The 14,200-nt window shown below is 57.5% G+C and overlaps 1 protein-coding gene across 1 annotated transcript in view; it reads right to left on the bottom strand.

Annotated features, from left to right (window-relative positions):
• Positions 1 to 14,200, bottom strand: part of HMCN2 (hemicentin 2) — a 115,526-nt gene that overhangs the window by 16,697 nt on the left and 84,629 nt on the right. Inside the window, exons 60-81 of the mRNA XM_032797657.2 lie at positions 13,983 to 14,185; positions 13,809 to 13,890; positions 12,041 to 12,172; positions 10,995 to 11,138; positions 10,677 to 10,836; positions 9,694 to 9,818; positions 9,407 to 9,590; positions 8,928 to 9,025; positions 7,972 to 8,250; positions 7,437 to 7,627; positions 7,264 to 7,345; positions 6,400 to 6,536; positions 5,846 to 5,987; positions 5,176 to 5,323; positions 4,537 to 4,664; positions 4,090 to 4,246; positions 3,673 to 3,794; positions 2,803 to 2,967; positions 2,575 to 2,682; positions 2,177 to 2,311; positions 1,397 to 1,531; positions 384 to 574 (exon numbers count right to left, since the gene is read on the bottom strand). Of these exons, the coding sequence (XP_032653548.1) occupies positions 384 to 574; positions 1,397 to 1,531; positions 2,177 to 2,311; positions 2,575 to 2,682; positions 2,803 to 2,967; positions 3,673 to 3,794; positions 4,090 to 4,246; positions 4,537 to 4,664; positions 5,176 to 5,323; positions 5,846 to 5,987; positions 6,400 to 6,536; positions 7,264 to 7,345; positions 7,437 to 7,627; positions 7,972 to 8,250; positions 8,928 to 9,025; positions 9,407 to 9,590; positions 9,694 to 9,818; positions 10,677 to 10,836; positions 10,995 to 11,138; positions 12,041 to 12,172; positions 13,809 to 13,890; positions 13,983 to 14,185 (3,248 nt within the window). The remainder of the gene's footprint in view (positions 1 to 383; positions 575 to 1,396; positions 1,532 to 2,176; positions 2,312 to 2,574; positions 2,683 to 2,802; positions 2,968 to 3,672; positions 3,795 to 4,089; positions 4,247 to 4,536; positions 4,665 to 5,175; positions 5,324 to 5,845; positions 5,988 to 6,399; positions 6,537 to 7,263; positions 7,346 to 7,436; positions 7,628 to 7,971; positions 8,251 to 8,927; positions 9,026 to 9,406; positions 9,591 to 9,693; positions 9,819 to 10,676; positions 10,837 to 10,994; positions 11,139 to 12,040; positions 12,173 to 13,808; positions 13,891 to 13,982; positions 14,186 to 14,200) is intronic.

The raw sequence follows: 14,200 nt of genomic DNA, 5'->3' as shown, positions 1-14,200 counted from the left end.
TCCAAGGAGAGACCCAGGAGGTGAAGACGTGTGAGCTTCTTGCCCTGAACAAGTCTGCTCCAAGGGAGAGGAGGCTCCCCAAAGTCCTGACCGGCTTGGTGGGGAGCAGTTCCAGAGCATCGCCCGGTGACTCCGTGACAGTCACTATTAAGTGGGACCAGGCTTCCCCTCCCTGTCCTGCAGTCCTCCCAGCCCGAGAGTACAAGAGCCACCGAGTGTGCTGTCTGTCAGCCAGGGTGACTCTGAGAGGCCACTGCTTCCCAAGATCCCTTCTGCAGATGCTCCCTTTACTATCACGGCCTGCAGCTAGTCCAGACCCAGAGAAGTAAATGGGACGTGCACCAGATAAACCAGAAAACACACTGCGCCCATGGGTTGCTTACCTGGGAGTCCTTCACCATCAGCTCCCCAGACGGCAGCAAGGTGAATTTTCCCTCCCTTCCTGGCACCGGGACCCCGTCTTTGGACCAGGTGAGTCTGGGCTCAGGGATTCCCCGAGCTGCGCAGGGCAGGAGAACTTGTGAGCCCTCCAGGATGGACAGCTGTGGCTGGCTGGCCTCAATGACTGGGGGCACTGGGAAAAAACAGAGAATGGGAGGCAAAGGATCCCTCATCTGATTTCTGCAGACAGGGTTCCCCTCCCACAGCTACTTCCCAGTGAATGCCAGGCAAGATCCAGCTTTGACTAAACAACTACGTTTGCAGAAGTCCCCTGCAGCCCCTGGTGAATGAAGATGCTGGAACATCACCCCACCCCAGCCCAGCCGCTCTGCATGGTGCTCCTGTTACCCTCTGCCCCTGCGTGCTGCCAAAGCCCTCCTGTCTCCTCCTGCTCTCCCTCACAGTGCACAGAGACGAAGGCAGCACAAGAGTGGACGGGGCACAAGCCAGAACATCAGATCCAAACACGACCTGGCTTTGAACCCAGATCCAGGCTCTACATTTCCGACAGCCCCTGTGCTACCTCAGACCCAGCCCTGAACACCCTGGGTGCTTGGGGGAAATTTGGATCCAACTCCCAAATGCTGCAGCTCAGCCCATCTCTAGTAACAGTGAGTTGTGACACTCAGCTCCCAGGTGCTGGTTTGGAGACAGTGCAATCCAGCCACACTGCCCTCTTCTCCAAGCATGGTAAAGCTGGAGAGTGTTCCTTGTCCAACATCAGTAGGGGACCAGAATGGTGACCAAGCTCTGCTGCCCACCCCCGCATCCCACATCAAGCTGGGAAACCCACTGGGTCCTGGGCCCCCTATGGAGGTTTTAGTAACAGATACTCGGCTCCGGCCAGGCCCAGAGGAACAGGAGAGCACATTCTGTGGGATAACGCACAGCCCCCTGGGTTTCACATGCGGCTCTGGGTTTGTTCCGAGGCGTGGGTCCCTGTTCCTGCTCCTACCTTGCACGATCACTCTGGTTTTCCCCAGCGCTGTGCCCGAGGGGTTCTGAGCCACACACAGGTAAACCCCAGCATCCTCCACAGAGGCCTGGGACAGATGCAGATGCCCATTGGGGAGCACCTTGAAACCAGCTCCTGCCACCAGGAAACAAAGATCAGAGAGAAAGGGGATGAAGAGCAAAAGCAGGAAGGCTGGCCACTGGCCTGCCCACCCCAGCCCAAGCACGTTAGTGACTGACTGACAGACTATACGCAGGGACCGCTTCCTCCACACATCCCATGCAGCCTCCTCTGAGGTAGCACACAACAGCTTAGCTCAGGAAGTGAAGAACCCACTGGAGCCTCCGAAATGGCAGGTGGAGGTAGAATGGAATGACTCTAGGTGGCGTTTAGCAAGGACACCTGGGAGAATGTCTCCTTATACGTGCCAAGGGGTATTTCAGGATCACCAGCTGTCCTGATTTCCCGCTGAACTGACTGGCGGTGCCCCCTGGTGCCCTTTGACACCGTGCTGGGGTGCACAGGGCTACCAAGCATTGTGCCTCCCAGCGCTGCAGCCAGGAGAGGGTCCGTGAGAACTGGGGATCTAGGGCAGGAGGGGATGGGGGATTTGGAAGTTCCTCAGATAGTTTTTCGCCCAAGTCACTGCCTCCCCCAAGAGTGCTCGGGGTGTCAAGTTCCAGTAGCATCACCAGCCCCTCCCAGGAGCTTTGCTGTGGTGGACCAGCTGCTGCAGTGACCGGCATGGCAGTGCTGGGCTTGGCTGGTATAGCTGCTCACCTGCTGGGATACTCATCCCTTCCTTCTGCCACGTGACTACCGGGCGGGGGATCCCAGACACCTCGCAGGGCAAGATCACACCAGCATTGACCCGTACCTGCACCACGCTGGGCAGGGGTTTCACCATGGGGGCCTCTGCAACCAAGAGGGGGAACAGTGCCTGAGCCGGCTCCTTCACAGAGTACAACCTGACTGCTTTCCCAGCCTACAGGGCTCTATGGTCAGCACCCAGCCTCCCAGAACCTGGAGAGGTCCAGGAAGCCAGGCTACTCCTGAATGCCTCTTCACGGTCCCAAAGATGGAGCGCTCTCTCACAGGCCTCTCCCCCTCCCACTCTCTCTGGGGCTGGTGCTCGCCTCCTTCCCTCAGCCTGAAGTGGCCTTGGCAGCTCCGGGTACCTTCCACTGTCAGGAGGAGATGCTTGTGTGCCACGCCAGCGGCATTCCTTGCCGTGCAGGTGTAGCGCCCGGCATGAATCGGCAGAGCACGGCTGATCTCCAAAGCACCTGGGAACACAGGAGCAGTAAGTAATGGAGGGGGGAGGTGAATAGTGCCCCCTCTTGGGTGGTGAGCGTGCTGTCCTCCCCCCGCTGACACACCCATGTATGGGATGGTGCTGCTGATACCTGTCGGCAAGATGCGATAGCCACTGCCTCGGTTTCCCAGCTGGGCTCCATCTTTGCTCCAGGACACAGCTGGTGCCGGCACCCCAGAGGCATAGCAGGTCAGAACCGCTGGGGACATCCTAGTGGCTGTGAAGTCAGTGTGGTCGTCGGCAATTGTGGGAGGGACTGCAAACAGCGAGAGTCAAGGTGAGCAGGGCTGTGCAGCGAAGCACAGGAGCGAGACTCTCCCCTCTGGGCATGGAGTCGAGGCTCCAGGAAGCATGTATGACAGCTGCCATCTTGGCCGACACACTAGGGACTGAACTGGGGACCTCCAGAGCTAAAAGCATGAACTGCCGTCTGCTGCAGGTTAAGCTACAGAACCAAGGCGCACGCATGCACTCCCCACGCCAGTGGATTCCGCAGGCTCACCCAGGCTGCTCGCCCAGAGAACACGGCTCAGTGTTTGCTGTAACCAGGGCTCCAGCCAGGATGTCAGTGCAGGAAAAGCACTGGCTGGAGCTCAGTCAGCTATTTGTGCTTTGGGAAATGGAAAGAGCTCAGAAAGCCTGTCCCAAGGTGCAGGGCCGGCTTTAGGCCGATTCGCCCGATTCCCTGCAATTGGGCCCAGCGCCTTTTTAATTTTTTTTACTCACCCCGGCGGCAGTCTGCTCCACCAGGGTCTTCGGCGGCCCCGCTCCCCTGGCCAGAGCGCCGTCCAGAGCGCAACAAGCCCCTCGACTCCCCTCTCCCGGCCGGCAATCAGAAGTGCTCCTGAAGACTGGGACCGCCGCCCGGTGAGTACAAGCCCTGCCCCCAGGAATCGGGCCCCGCACTTGCTAAAGCTGGCCCTGCCAAGGTGAGACCACTGCATGTCCAAGGGCCACTCACCATGCACAGCGACTGCAATAAGCCTGCGAGCCTCTCCTGCGGGGTTCGTTATGATGCACTCAAACTGCGCTGTGTCCTGGAGGCTGGGGCTGGCAATCAACAAGGAGCCAGAGGAGAGTAACCTGGGACACAGAGTGCATGGGTGAGGGGTGGTCACAAACATAAGACCAGACCCTGCCTCACTAAGCTCAGCAATGGCCCCCAGCACCTGATCGCAGCGGCCCCCAGGACAGAGAGGGTCAGGGTCAGCTGTGTGCAGTGCGGAGCTAGGGTACAAGGGCAGAAGCAGCATAGCAAGTGAACCAAATGGCAGCAGAATCAGCCACTGGACCTGACTCACTCTACAAAAGGCAGCTGCACACTTCCCCGAGCATCCCACCCCGCCTGCGGCATGCACGGCAAGGACAGCGCCGGTACCTGTATGGGCTCTGCGGAAGGTCCACATTCAGGAGGTGCCCGTTTTTCTTCCAGGTCATGTGGGGTTTGGGGAGGCCAGCAGCTTCACAAGCAAGCGAGGCCGGACTGTGGGCCATCAGGGTGAGGTTGGAGGGCCCCGGAGCGATGGCAGGAAGGACTGCGAGGAGCAGAGACAGACGTGATCGGTTTAGGAGCGGATTCCAACCAGCTAGAGGCATTGCTGGAGGGAGGCGGCATTAATGAGAGGGAAGCACATTGGCTTGGGCCAGTCCAGCAGGAGGCAGAGGGACCCTTTGGAACAAAGGAGAGGGGACGCCGACACGTATAGGAAAAAGGAGATGGTGATATCCAGAGCAGAGACTGAGATCCACGCAGCGTGGCTGGAGGTGAACCCTGCACGCTGGGCTCCTAGGGGCCAGCTTCATTCCCTTCTCACCCTCCCCTTACCTAAGACTCGGAGGTCCAGGCCTCGTCGGTCAGACCCAGCAGGGCTTGATGCCACACAGAGGTAATGTCCCGTGTCCTGGACCTGAACTGAGTTTATTCTCAGGGAGCCGTCTGACAGGAGCTCCAACCTGAGGTGAGGGAAGGTGAGTCCATCAGGCCACCGGCCGGTTTGGTTTAATTCCTCATTGACAGAAAGCAGCAGACAAATAAGGAAACAGGCACTGAGGAGAGGAGAACACTTGCCAGCAGACCAAAGCCATCATAAGGCAGGCCCAAAGGTGGCCACTGGCACAGAAGAGTGGTCCATGCATAGGGTGTCAGGGCACCCGGGCTCTGTTCACAGCTGGCCATTGACCTGCCATGAGACCTTGGGCAAGTCACCTCATCTCCCCTTGCTGTGGCTCGTCCAGCTGTACAGTGGGGGTAATAAATGCCCCTGCCTCACGTGGGTGCCTGCGAGACTCTGTTCCTCACTGTTTGCAAGGGGCCTGACCTGCGTAGCAGCCCGGTTACAAACCTGAGCTCACTGGGGTGTGCTGAGGCTCCAGGGACAAAACAGATGGGAAGCGGCTGCTTTCCCACAGCCAGTTTCAACCAGCTGGGCGAGCATGGCTGCGCAATGGCCCTGGGCTCGCGTACCTGGGGTTCCCAGCAGGCAGCAGGAGCAGGCCATCCTTCCTCCACGTGTGCTGGGGTGTGGGCCGCCCCTCCGACTCGCAGGGCAGCAGAGCTGACTCATTCACAGTGGCGCTCATGGCCAAGGGTCCCAGCTTTATCACAGGGGTAGCTGCAACCAAACATCACTGGACGTGGGATACGGGCATTGCAAAATAACAGTAAGAGAAATTGGGGCCAGTGAGCGAAGAAACGGACTCTCTGAGCTGGCCAAAGCCCAGGGCGGGAACATCCAGGGAACCATTGACAAGAACAAGATAACAACAATGGACAAGGTAAGCCGGGAATGGAAAGCTGAGGTAACGAGCAGCTCGAAAGTGGACAGCGCATGGACAAAACATGCTGCACAGGGATTGGTTCCTATCAATTAACCAAGCCAATGCAATGAGATGTGTAAACGGAGGGACTCCCAAGAGCCCGCCCACCCCTCTGCTTATGGGGTGACAGCGCATTAATAAACAGGATCCCATCACACTGCGTATCCCACCAACCCAACTCCGGGAAGGGAAGCGAGGGCCAGAGTGTCTGAGTCAGCCCAGCTCTGCTGACCGCAAGGGAGCCCCAGCAACTGAGTGTGCCGGAGGATCTGAGCGGGGGACTCACACCTCCCTAGTGGCCCCATAGCTCTGCTCACTCTGGATCTCCACGTAGAAGTTCAGGCTGGTTCTCCCCAGCCCGCTGCTCGCCGTGCAGCTGTATTCTCCACCGTCAGGCACTCCCAAGGCCTGGATCTGAAGGAAACGCCCCTGGGCCAGAAACCGCACACGGGCATCCTCCTGCCAGCACCCAGAGACAAACATCTCATCAGCAGCGCCGCCAGACCTCGATGCGGATCCGACCGCAGGCTTCACACGTAACAAGCCCGGTGGCCTTGCTTCAATATCCCAGAGGCAGCATCCACAGTGCCGAGCGGCCAGAGCTGAGCTGTGCCAGGGGCGGCTGATCAAGGGGACCCACACACCAGGGAGGGATCCCCAGGGCAGGAGCTCCAGTCCCCTGACATGCAGTAACAGGAAGCCACCTGGTGCATTGGCTGAGCCACAGAGAGTGGGAGGGGATCTCTCGGGCCCTGACATGGTCTGGAGAGTCAGCGCCACCTCGCTGAGATGCCAGCCCCTCCCTCTAACCCCCTTGCCATGCACGCCCAGACTGGTATGTTCGGCAGCGGTGGATGTCCCAGCTACACACCTGCAGCAGGGATCCCCCTCGGCGCCACTCGATGCGGGGCGGTGGGTCAGTGTCTGCAGGGCAATCCAGGGAGAGCTGCCCGCCGGTCAGCGCGGTGACGGAGCGCGTCTCACCGGAGTCCCGAATGTTTGTAAGTGCTGTAGGGATGCAAGCCAAATGGGTCAGGCATGTGCTGAAGGGGAATCACGCCCAGGAGCAGCTGGGAGCGCTGGAGAGAGAGCGCCGTCCCCAAACGGTAACTCCCACTGGCCAGCCAATGCCCGAGAAATGCCCCAACCCTCGCTGCTCTGCTTCGTACTAACCCTGCTTGCTCTGTCACCCAGCCCCAGGCTCACAGGGAAGGCACTTACATCCCCCTTCTCCCTTCCAACTCACTGTTCCAGAAGGGTGGGCACACGAGAGGGCCAGGACCTGTGGGCCCAGCTATGATCCTGAAAGGCTCCCACCAGAGGAGAGTGCAGGACGTCCCCCAGCACCCCAGTTACAGGAGACATCTAGGCCCGTGGTCCTGCCTGCACACAGCTGCTTTCCAGTGGCACTATACCGGTACCCACCAAGGTTGCTACATGGTGGAGATTGATATCAACCCTGCATTTCATGCCATTCACCCCAACCCCTTCCCTGTGGCACATTCCCTCCGGGGGCACCATCCGTTCCCTTCCCTGGGCAAAGGGAAGCCAGCAGGGTGAGCTCAGCCACCCACCACTGCTAGAGGCTGATGTGGCCAGCTCTGCCCTACGCCCACCCCCCACTCTTCCAGGGGGGAGGAGTCTCTTCTGATGGCAGCGCAGAGGTGAGGCTGGCTGCTGCCGCTGTGTGACTGGCCTGCGTTCTAGCCACAGGCGCCCTGCTGTGCAATGGTACCTTGTGTCCTGACCCAGAAGCTCTTGCCATCCTCCCCAGCAGGGTTGGCAGCCAGGCAGGTGTACAAGCCGGCATCATCCGCCTGAGAAAGACCAGAAGGGAGGGGAAGCTCAGGTGAAAACTCAAGGTGGGAGGGAGGAAGGGGAAGGGGGAGGGAGGGGAGAAGTCCCCACCTGCACGCTCTCTATCCGCAGGGAGCTCCCATTCCTGGCCAAGATCCCGGGCCTGGCTAGCAGCCGGCCATCCTTCTCCCAGGTGACGCTGGGGGCAGGGACACCAGCTGCGGTGCACAGCAATTCTAAGGGAGCCCCAATGGCGGCGGCCACCTCTGTGGGCTGGGCCAAATCCTCAATGCGTGGGGGCTCTGCAAGACACGGCAGGGCTGATTTCACTGCCCCTCCTCCGGACAAGGGCCTGGGAGGGCAGGCAGGCTGAGGAGGAAGGTCCACCTTGGGGCGGAGCGCGGAGATTCGCTAGTGCAAAGGGATGCCCCTGGCCCTTAGCGGCCAGAAACATAGACAGCTGAATCGGGCATCGGGCTTCCAAGAGAACAGGTGGGGCACTGCCCATCCCCCTCCCCATGCCCCCCAGCTCAGCCCTATCCGCCCAGCCTGCTTGCCCCTCTCCCATCCCTCCTGCTGCCCCCTGCCCTCACTTCCTTCCAGCCTCCCTGCCAACAGACTGCAGAGAGGCCGCCCAGGCACGTACCCATGATGGAGAGGTGGAAGTGTTTGCTCACTTCCCCGGCCTCGTTCGCAGCCACACAGGAGTAAATGCCCGAATCAGCCGGCTGCACCGACTCCAGGTACAGCCTTGTGCCTGGGCCATTGGGCACTAGGTTGTTTTGCAGAATCAGGGGCTCGCCATCCTTCAGCCAGGTCAGAGTGGGCAGCGGCGACCCGCTGGCTGCACAGGTGAAGGTCACGGCAGAGTTGGTCACTGCAGTCACAGCCTCACTGCTCCCTGAGGGCTCTAGGGCTGGAGGCACTGGGGGAAGGCAGAAGCAGCAATCTGTTACTGGGGCCAGAGGAGGCCTTGCCTGTCACTTTCAGATCGCACCTTTGTGCCCCTCACTCCACGCTGCACCTTCTGTCTCCTGAGAATTGCCGCTCAGGAGCCAACCCCAGGATGTGGACGCCCAGGTCAGGGGTCTACAGTGGACAGAAGGTGACTGCAAAGCACCATTCGCAGTTAGCGGAGACACCCTCACACAGCCTGTCACACACTGGCCACTGGTGGCCTAGCTTGGGTCTGCTCCTGCTGTCCATCCTGCCACTCCTCCATCCTCTGGACAGTAACAGACGGGGCCCCTCGTCTCCAGCCAGCTCTCCAGCCATCACTCCATCAAGCTCTCCCTCCATGATCAGTGTCACGGTGATTCCCCATCACACCCTGCATTGCCCCTGGCTCATTTCTTCACCAGCGATCCCCTCCAGCCAACTAGCCAGTGACCCCATCCCCCAAATCTGCGTTCAGCCAGTTTCTCCTCCCCCCACTTCCCAGCCCCTTTCTCCCATACACCCCTTCCCCACTCCCATTTCCCCAACCCCTCTCTCTCCACGCTTTTTTCTTGTCTCAGCCCCAGTCGCTCCTTTCCCCCCACACTCCAGGCTCTGCCCTTCGCAGCGGACCCCTCGATCACACAGCTGACATTCCTCTCCTACCCTGGATCTGCAGGATGAAGCTTCGCTCTGCTACTCCCGCCCGGCTAGAGGCAACACAGGTGTAGATTCCAGTATCCGAGTCCTGCACCGGAGACATCCTAATTCCCAGGGGTGAGGAGTGGAGTAAGATGATGATGAATCAATTCAGAGCACAAGAAGGCCAGCTTGTGGCTTCTGCTCCCCACTCCCTGTGGTGCCACCATCAGGGGACAGCTGAGGGCACACCACATAGCGTACGGCTGCCCTTCCAAAGCACCGAGCCGGAGAGGCAGCGGGCTGAACTTGCAGCTCCTGCTGTATCTCCAGTGGGACCGGTGGGTGCTCAGCACCTCTGAAAATCAGGCCCTTGGACATTCAACACTCCGCTGAAATGCAGCCACCTCTGGAGTGGGCAGTGGCAGCCACGCAGGTGCCAGGCACAACAGTGCAGGAGTACAGGAGGAGGATTTTGGAAAGCACCCGGAAATCTCCTCTCTTACCTGAGGGTGCGTCCTGCGGAAAGCAGCCTCACCCGGTGGGAGAGAGGGAGGGGCAGTCCGTCCCTCAGCCAGCTGATCTGTAAGGGAGGGGAGCCCCGTGCTTGGCACTCCATGGTAACCAACCCCAAGGGGGCGCTGCTGATGACCTCAGAGTCATTGGCCCCTCGCTCGATAGTAGGGGGAACTGAGGGGGAGGAGAAAGGGTTGCCATTGAGGAGGTTAATCTTTGTCCCCGCCCAGCAGCTAACCCCCCCTGTGCCCAGTGCCACCCAGCATGCTTCACTCACCCAGGACGTTCAGCATGTGGAGCTTGGTGTCCTCTCCAGCCCTGTTCTGAGCCAGGCAGGTGTATGCCCCTGAGTCAGACTCCTGCAGCCCCTTGAGGAGCAAGGAGCTGCCATCAGGAGACAACCTGCACACACAGGGAGAGGAGTCTCAATAAGGCAGCAGAACCCATTAGGGCCACAAACAGACAGACACCATGGCCTTGCCTGGGTATCAAACCTGTGACCTTCTGTGCCGAAAACACAAGCCCCTCTCACTAGAGCTAAAGAATTAATTCCCTGAGCCTTAAGTATCAGGTGTTACCGTTGCGGGAGCCAGCCACTCGAGCTATGTGCACTAAGCCAACCATTACTCTCAATGCAAAGCATCCCTGCCCACCCTGGCTCATAGCCATTGATGGACCTATTCTCCATGATCTTAGCTAGTTCTCCTTTTAACCCTGTTATAGTCTTGGCCTTCACAAAATCCCCTGCCAGGAGTTCCACAGGTTGATGGTGTCTTGTGTGAAGAAATACGTCCTACTGTTTGTTTTAAATCTGCTGCCTATTAATTTCATATGGTGACCTCTAGTTCTTTGCATTATGAGTAAATAACACTCCCTTATTTACTTTCTCCACACTAGTCATGATTTTATAGACTTCTATCATATCCCCCCTTAGTCGTCTCTTTTCCAAGCTGAAAAGTCCCAGTCTTATTACTCTCTCCTCATATGGAAGCCGTTCCAGATCCCCAATCATTTTTGTTGCCCTTTTCTGAACCTTTTCCAATTCCAATGTATCTTTTTTGAGCTGGGGCAACCAGATCTGCATGCAGTATTCAAGGAGTGGGCGAACCATGGGTTTACACAGAGGCAATATAAGATTTCCTGTCATATTCGCTCTCCCTTTCCTAATGATTCCCAAGATTCTGTTCGCTTTTTTGACTTTCGCTGCACATTGAGCCACGCCGCCCCTCTGCAGCACCAGTGCCCTAGCAAGACGCATACCAGAGGCGAGGGGCAGCATGCAGTTCCAGCGGGCTCCCATCCTTCAGCCATGTGACTTCTGGAGCTGGCTGTCCTTCCACTTCACACTCCAGCTTCACCCCGGTGCCCTCCAGAACACTGTGCTCACTGGGGATGCCTGCGCTCAGGATCCGGGGCACCACTGAGCGGAGACAGGAGACAGTAACTGGAGAGCAGAGGAACTACCTGACCCTTTTATAGCCCAAACCACATCCTCAAGAGGCCTGAACGCTCCCACGACAATCCGTCTCCATCCCATTCGGAGGCAGCCTGCTCGCTGCAATGCCACGCAGGGCCTACCTTGCACTGAGACGATGAAGTCTTTGCGAGCCTCTGCTTCAAGGCTTTGTGCCAGGCAGGTGTACCGGCCCACATGGAAAGGCTGCAAGCGGCTGATCTGCAGCTGCCCACCTCGGAACACCACTCCCTGCTCCACGCTGCTCTCTGTGGGGGAAAGAGAGCGCATCATTTTAAAACTAGTCTAGAGAACTCAGCTTCTCCGCTGCGGAGGTTCCCTCGGGCTTGCTCGTCCTCAACCACCTCTGGAAAGGAGGCTTCCCACATTTCCCACTGGAATTCCCCCCCGCAGGACCTTGAGACCCCATTCTCCTCTCGCTTATCCTGGAGTGACTCAGCAGCACTCCCCTATGCAGTGCTGGGAACTTTCTGCTTATGGGCATGAAACGCTGGGTCATGACAACTTCACCACACAAAATCAAGATCAGACTCCAGTTCAAGTCGAACACAGTAGGATTGGGGTAAACCCAAATAAAGCCAGATAGCCTGGTACTTGCATTTATATTATCTGGAGACTTTAATTCTGCAGGGATCTAAACAACATGTCGGTCGGCAATTTCTACTATCCCAGAACTGAAACACCACAAGGGAACCAGAGTTCACATGATTTTGGCTCCATAAATAGGCCCCAAGGCTTTACAAGAGTCCATGAAAAGCACACAAGACCATGAACACACCCGAAGATTGGCGCGCATACCCCCTATTGTTTATTTCCCAAATTATAAGATGCACTTTTGTCACTGTCTTAGATCTCAAAGCACTTCACACACACGAATGAGCCAGGCCTCATCCTCACACCCGGTGAGTGGGGAATCCCCACTACAGAGGATGGTAAACTGAGGCACAGAGCGGTTCAGCTCACAAAGGACATTGGCATCAAAACTGGGAATAGGACCCAGATATCTGCATCCGCAGTCCTGTACTCTAAACCCAGAAACCACCCTGCCCTGCTAGAAGCGCTAGCTGTGCACACTACGGCCAGCTAACGCCCAGCCCTGCTATCCCAGCACCCCGTCAAGCCAGCTGGTGCGGTGATGTGGCCTCCTTACCAAGCAGGGCCCCATCTTTCAGCCAGGTGATGGCAGGAGAGGGAACACCGACCGCCTCGCAGGTCAGCATGAGGAGACTCCCCATGGCTCCGTAGACAGTCTCTTGGTGTGGGTTCTCGATGGTCGGGGGGGCTTTGGGAGAGAAGCAGAATGCACGGAGAGGCTCAGTCGCTGCCACTAGGGTTGAGGGACACCAGGACCCCTCTGCATTTTCTGAGATTACATTCATAAGGCACAGCCATGGAGCAGCCCTCCCCCCAGCTCAGACAAAGAGTAAACACTACTCAGCACTTTCACCCGGAGTTCCCAAAGCCAGGGGGAGTGCCATTGTCCCCATTGCACAGGTGAGGAAACTGAGGCACACCGTCAGACAGCAGCCTGTTCAAGGCAGCAGAGCTAGGAACAGAACCCGGGTCCCCTATGTGCTGCCCCATGCTGCTTTCTTACTCAACACTCCTCTTGCAGGGACTGTACCTGCAAGCACAGCACAAAATGCTAAAATAAAAAGTGACTCCCATCTTCAGTGGCTGTCAGTGACAGAGGAGCGTCTGGAGCTGCACACTGGCCCCAAGTCCCCACTGGGCTCTGCGAGGAGCTGTTACCCTGAGGACTGCGCTCACACTCAACCCTGACCTGCATTTCCCAGCTGCCCGGCCTCTGAAGCTAAAACCCCAGAGCTGAGAGCCCTCAAGTTTTAGAAGTGTAGTTTAACATCAAGATCTGGATTGCAGAGCCCAGGGGCCCATCTGCCCCTGCGAGTCCTCTCCCCAGCACTAACCACATCCATGGTCGCAGTCCTGCAGCACTGACCTAGCATCAAACTAGAGCAAAAATGGGTATTCCTCCTCTGGAAAAAACTTTGCAATTTCAGAGAACAATCAAAATCAGAACTGGATGGCCACCGTGCTGCCTCTTGCTTCCCATCTGCCACGTAAGCCAGGTTCTCTGGTTGAATTACGTCCCCTGTGGTCTCCCCTCTTAGTGAGCGGAGGTGGTGCATCATGGGAGATGAAGGCTATGTCCACAATGCACCACAGTGTGGACTACAGGGGTGTGAAGTGCAGAGTGCACCAAAACGTTACGTTCCAACTGAGCCGTGTGGACGCTGCTGAGCAGATGAAAAGGTACCTAGTTCGCATTAGCATAGTCCTGTTTCAGAGAGGACTGTGTTAATGCAAACAAGGTACTTTTCGTTTGTGCCAATGGAATCCACACAGGGCAGCTGGAATGAAACATTTTGGCACGCTCTGGCATTCACACCCCGACAGTCCACACTGCGGTGCAGCACAGAGAAGCCCAAAGTCTAGCTGAAGAGCCTGCCCCACAGAGAAGAGAAGCATGAGGCACCAGAACTACAACTCCCACGAGGCACTGCAGCAGCATTTCAGAATGCAAATAGTTTTGGGGCGTTCTGGTTTTTGACCCATATATATGTATAAATTCTCCACAGAAAGCAGACACTTTTCACACAAATGTTCACTGAGTCGAAGGTCCAGTTTTCCGTCCAGAGCAGTTTAAACAGGCAACGGCCAGCCTTACTTTTGACCTTTCCTCTACTGAAAAGCTCGATGCAGATTAACTTTCCCTATCAGGGCAGCGGAGACAGGGATGGCGTAGATAGATGCTTTTACTGGTCTCACTTCCAGATCTGGCAAGTAACCTCAGCCCTGACCTGCACCCTCTCACAACCCCAGTCCCAGGTCTCCTGAGACAGACTGAATCTGGAGAGAACGGATGGAGGCACATGGTTTAAACCCTCTTCTCTTACCTTGGACAGTAAGCGTGAAGGTTTGTTCTGCCTCTCCTGCCACATTGGTGACTTTGCAGCTGTAGAGCCCTTTATCCGACACCTGCGAGAAGGAGGGAATCGTAGGAATCTTGCATGCAGGGCACGGACAGCTGAACAGGTGGAACGGTTTCCCTAGGTACAACCTAACCTTACCTGGGCATTGTCAATCTCCAGCCTCTGCCCTCTCAGCAGGGTCCGAGCACCATTCCCTAGTGCCAGCTGGTGCCCGTTCTTGTACCAGGTGACCACAGGCTCCGGCAGAGCATCAGCCTCACATTGCAAAACAGCAGTCTCTCCGGCACGCACCATCACGACCTCCGGCTGGCCTCCAGGAGGCTGCGTGATGGTGGGGGGGACTTTACCAGAGAGAG

Source organism: Chelonoidis abingdonii, chromosome 24 (genome assembly GCF_003597395.2).
Source record: "Chelonoidis abingdonii isolate Lonesome George chromosome 24, CheloAbing_2.0, whole genome shotgun sequence".
Lineage (NCBI taxonomy): Eukaryota > Metazoa > Chordata > Testudines > Testudinidae > Chelonoidis > Chelonoidis abingdonii.
Note: the sequence above shows the minus strand (reverse complement) of the source record. Positions and strands in the feature narration are given on the sequence as shown.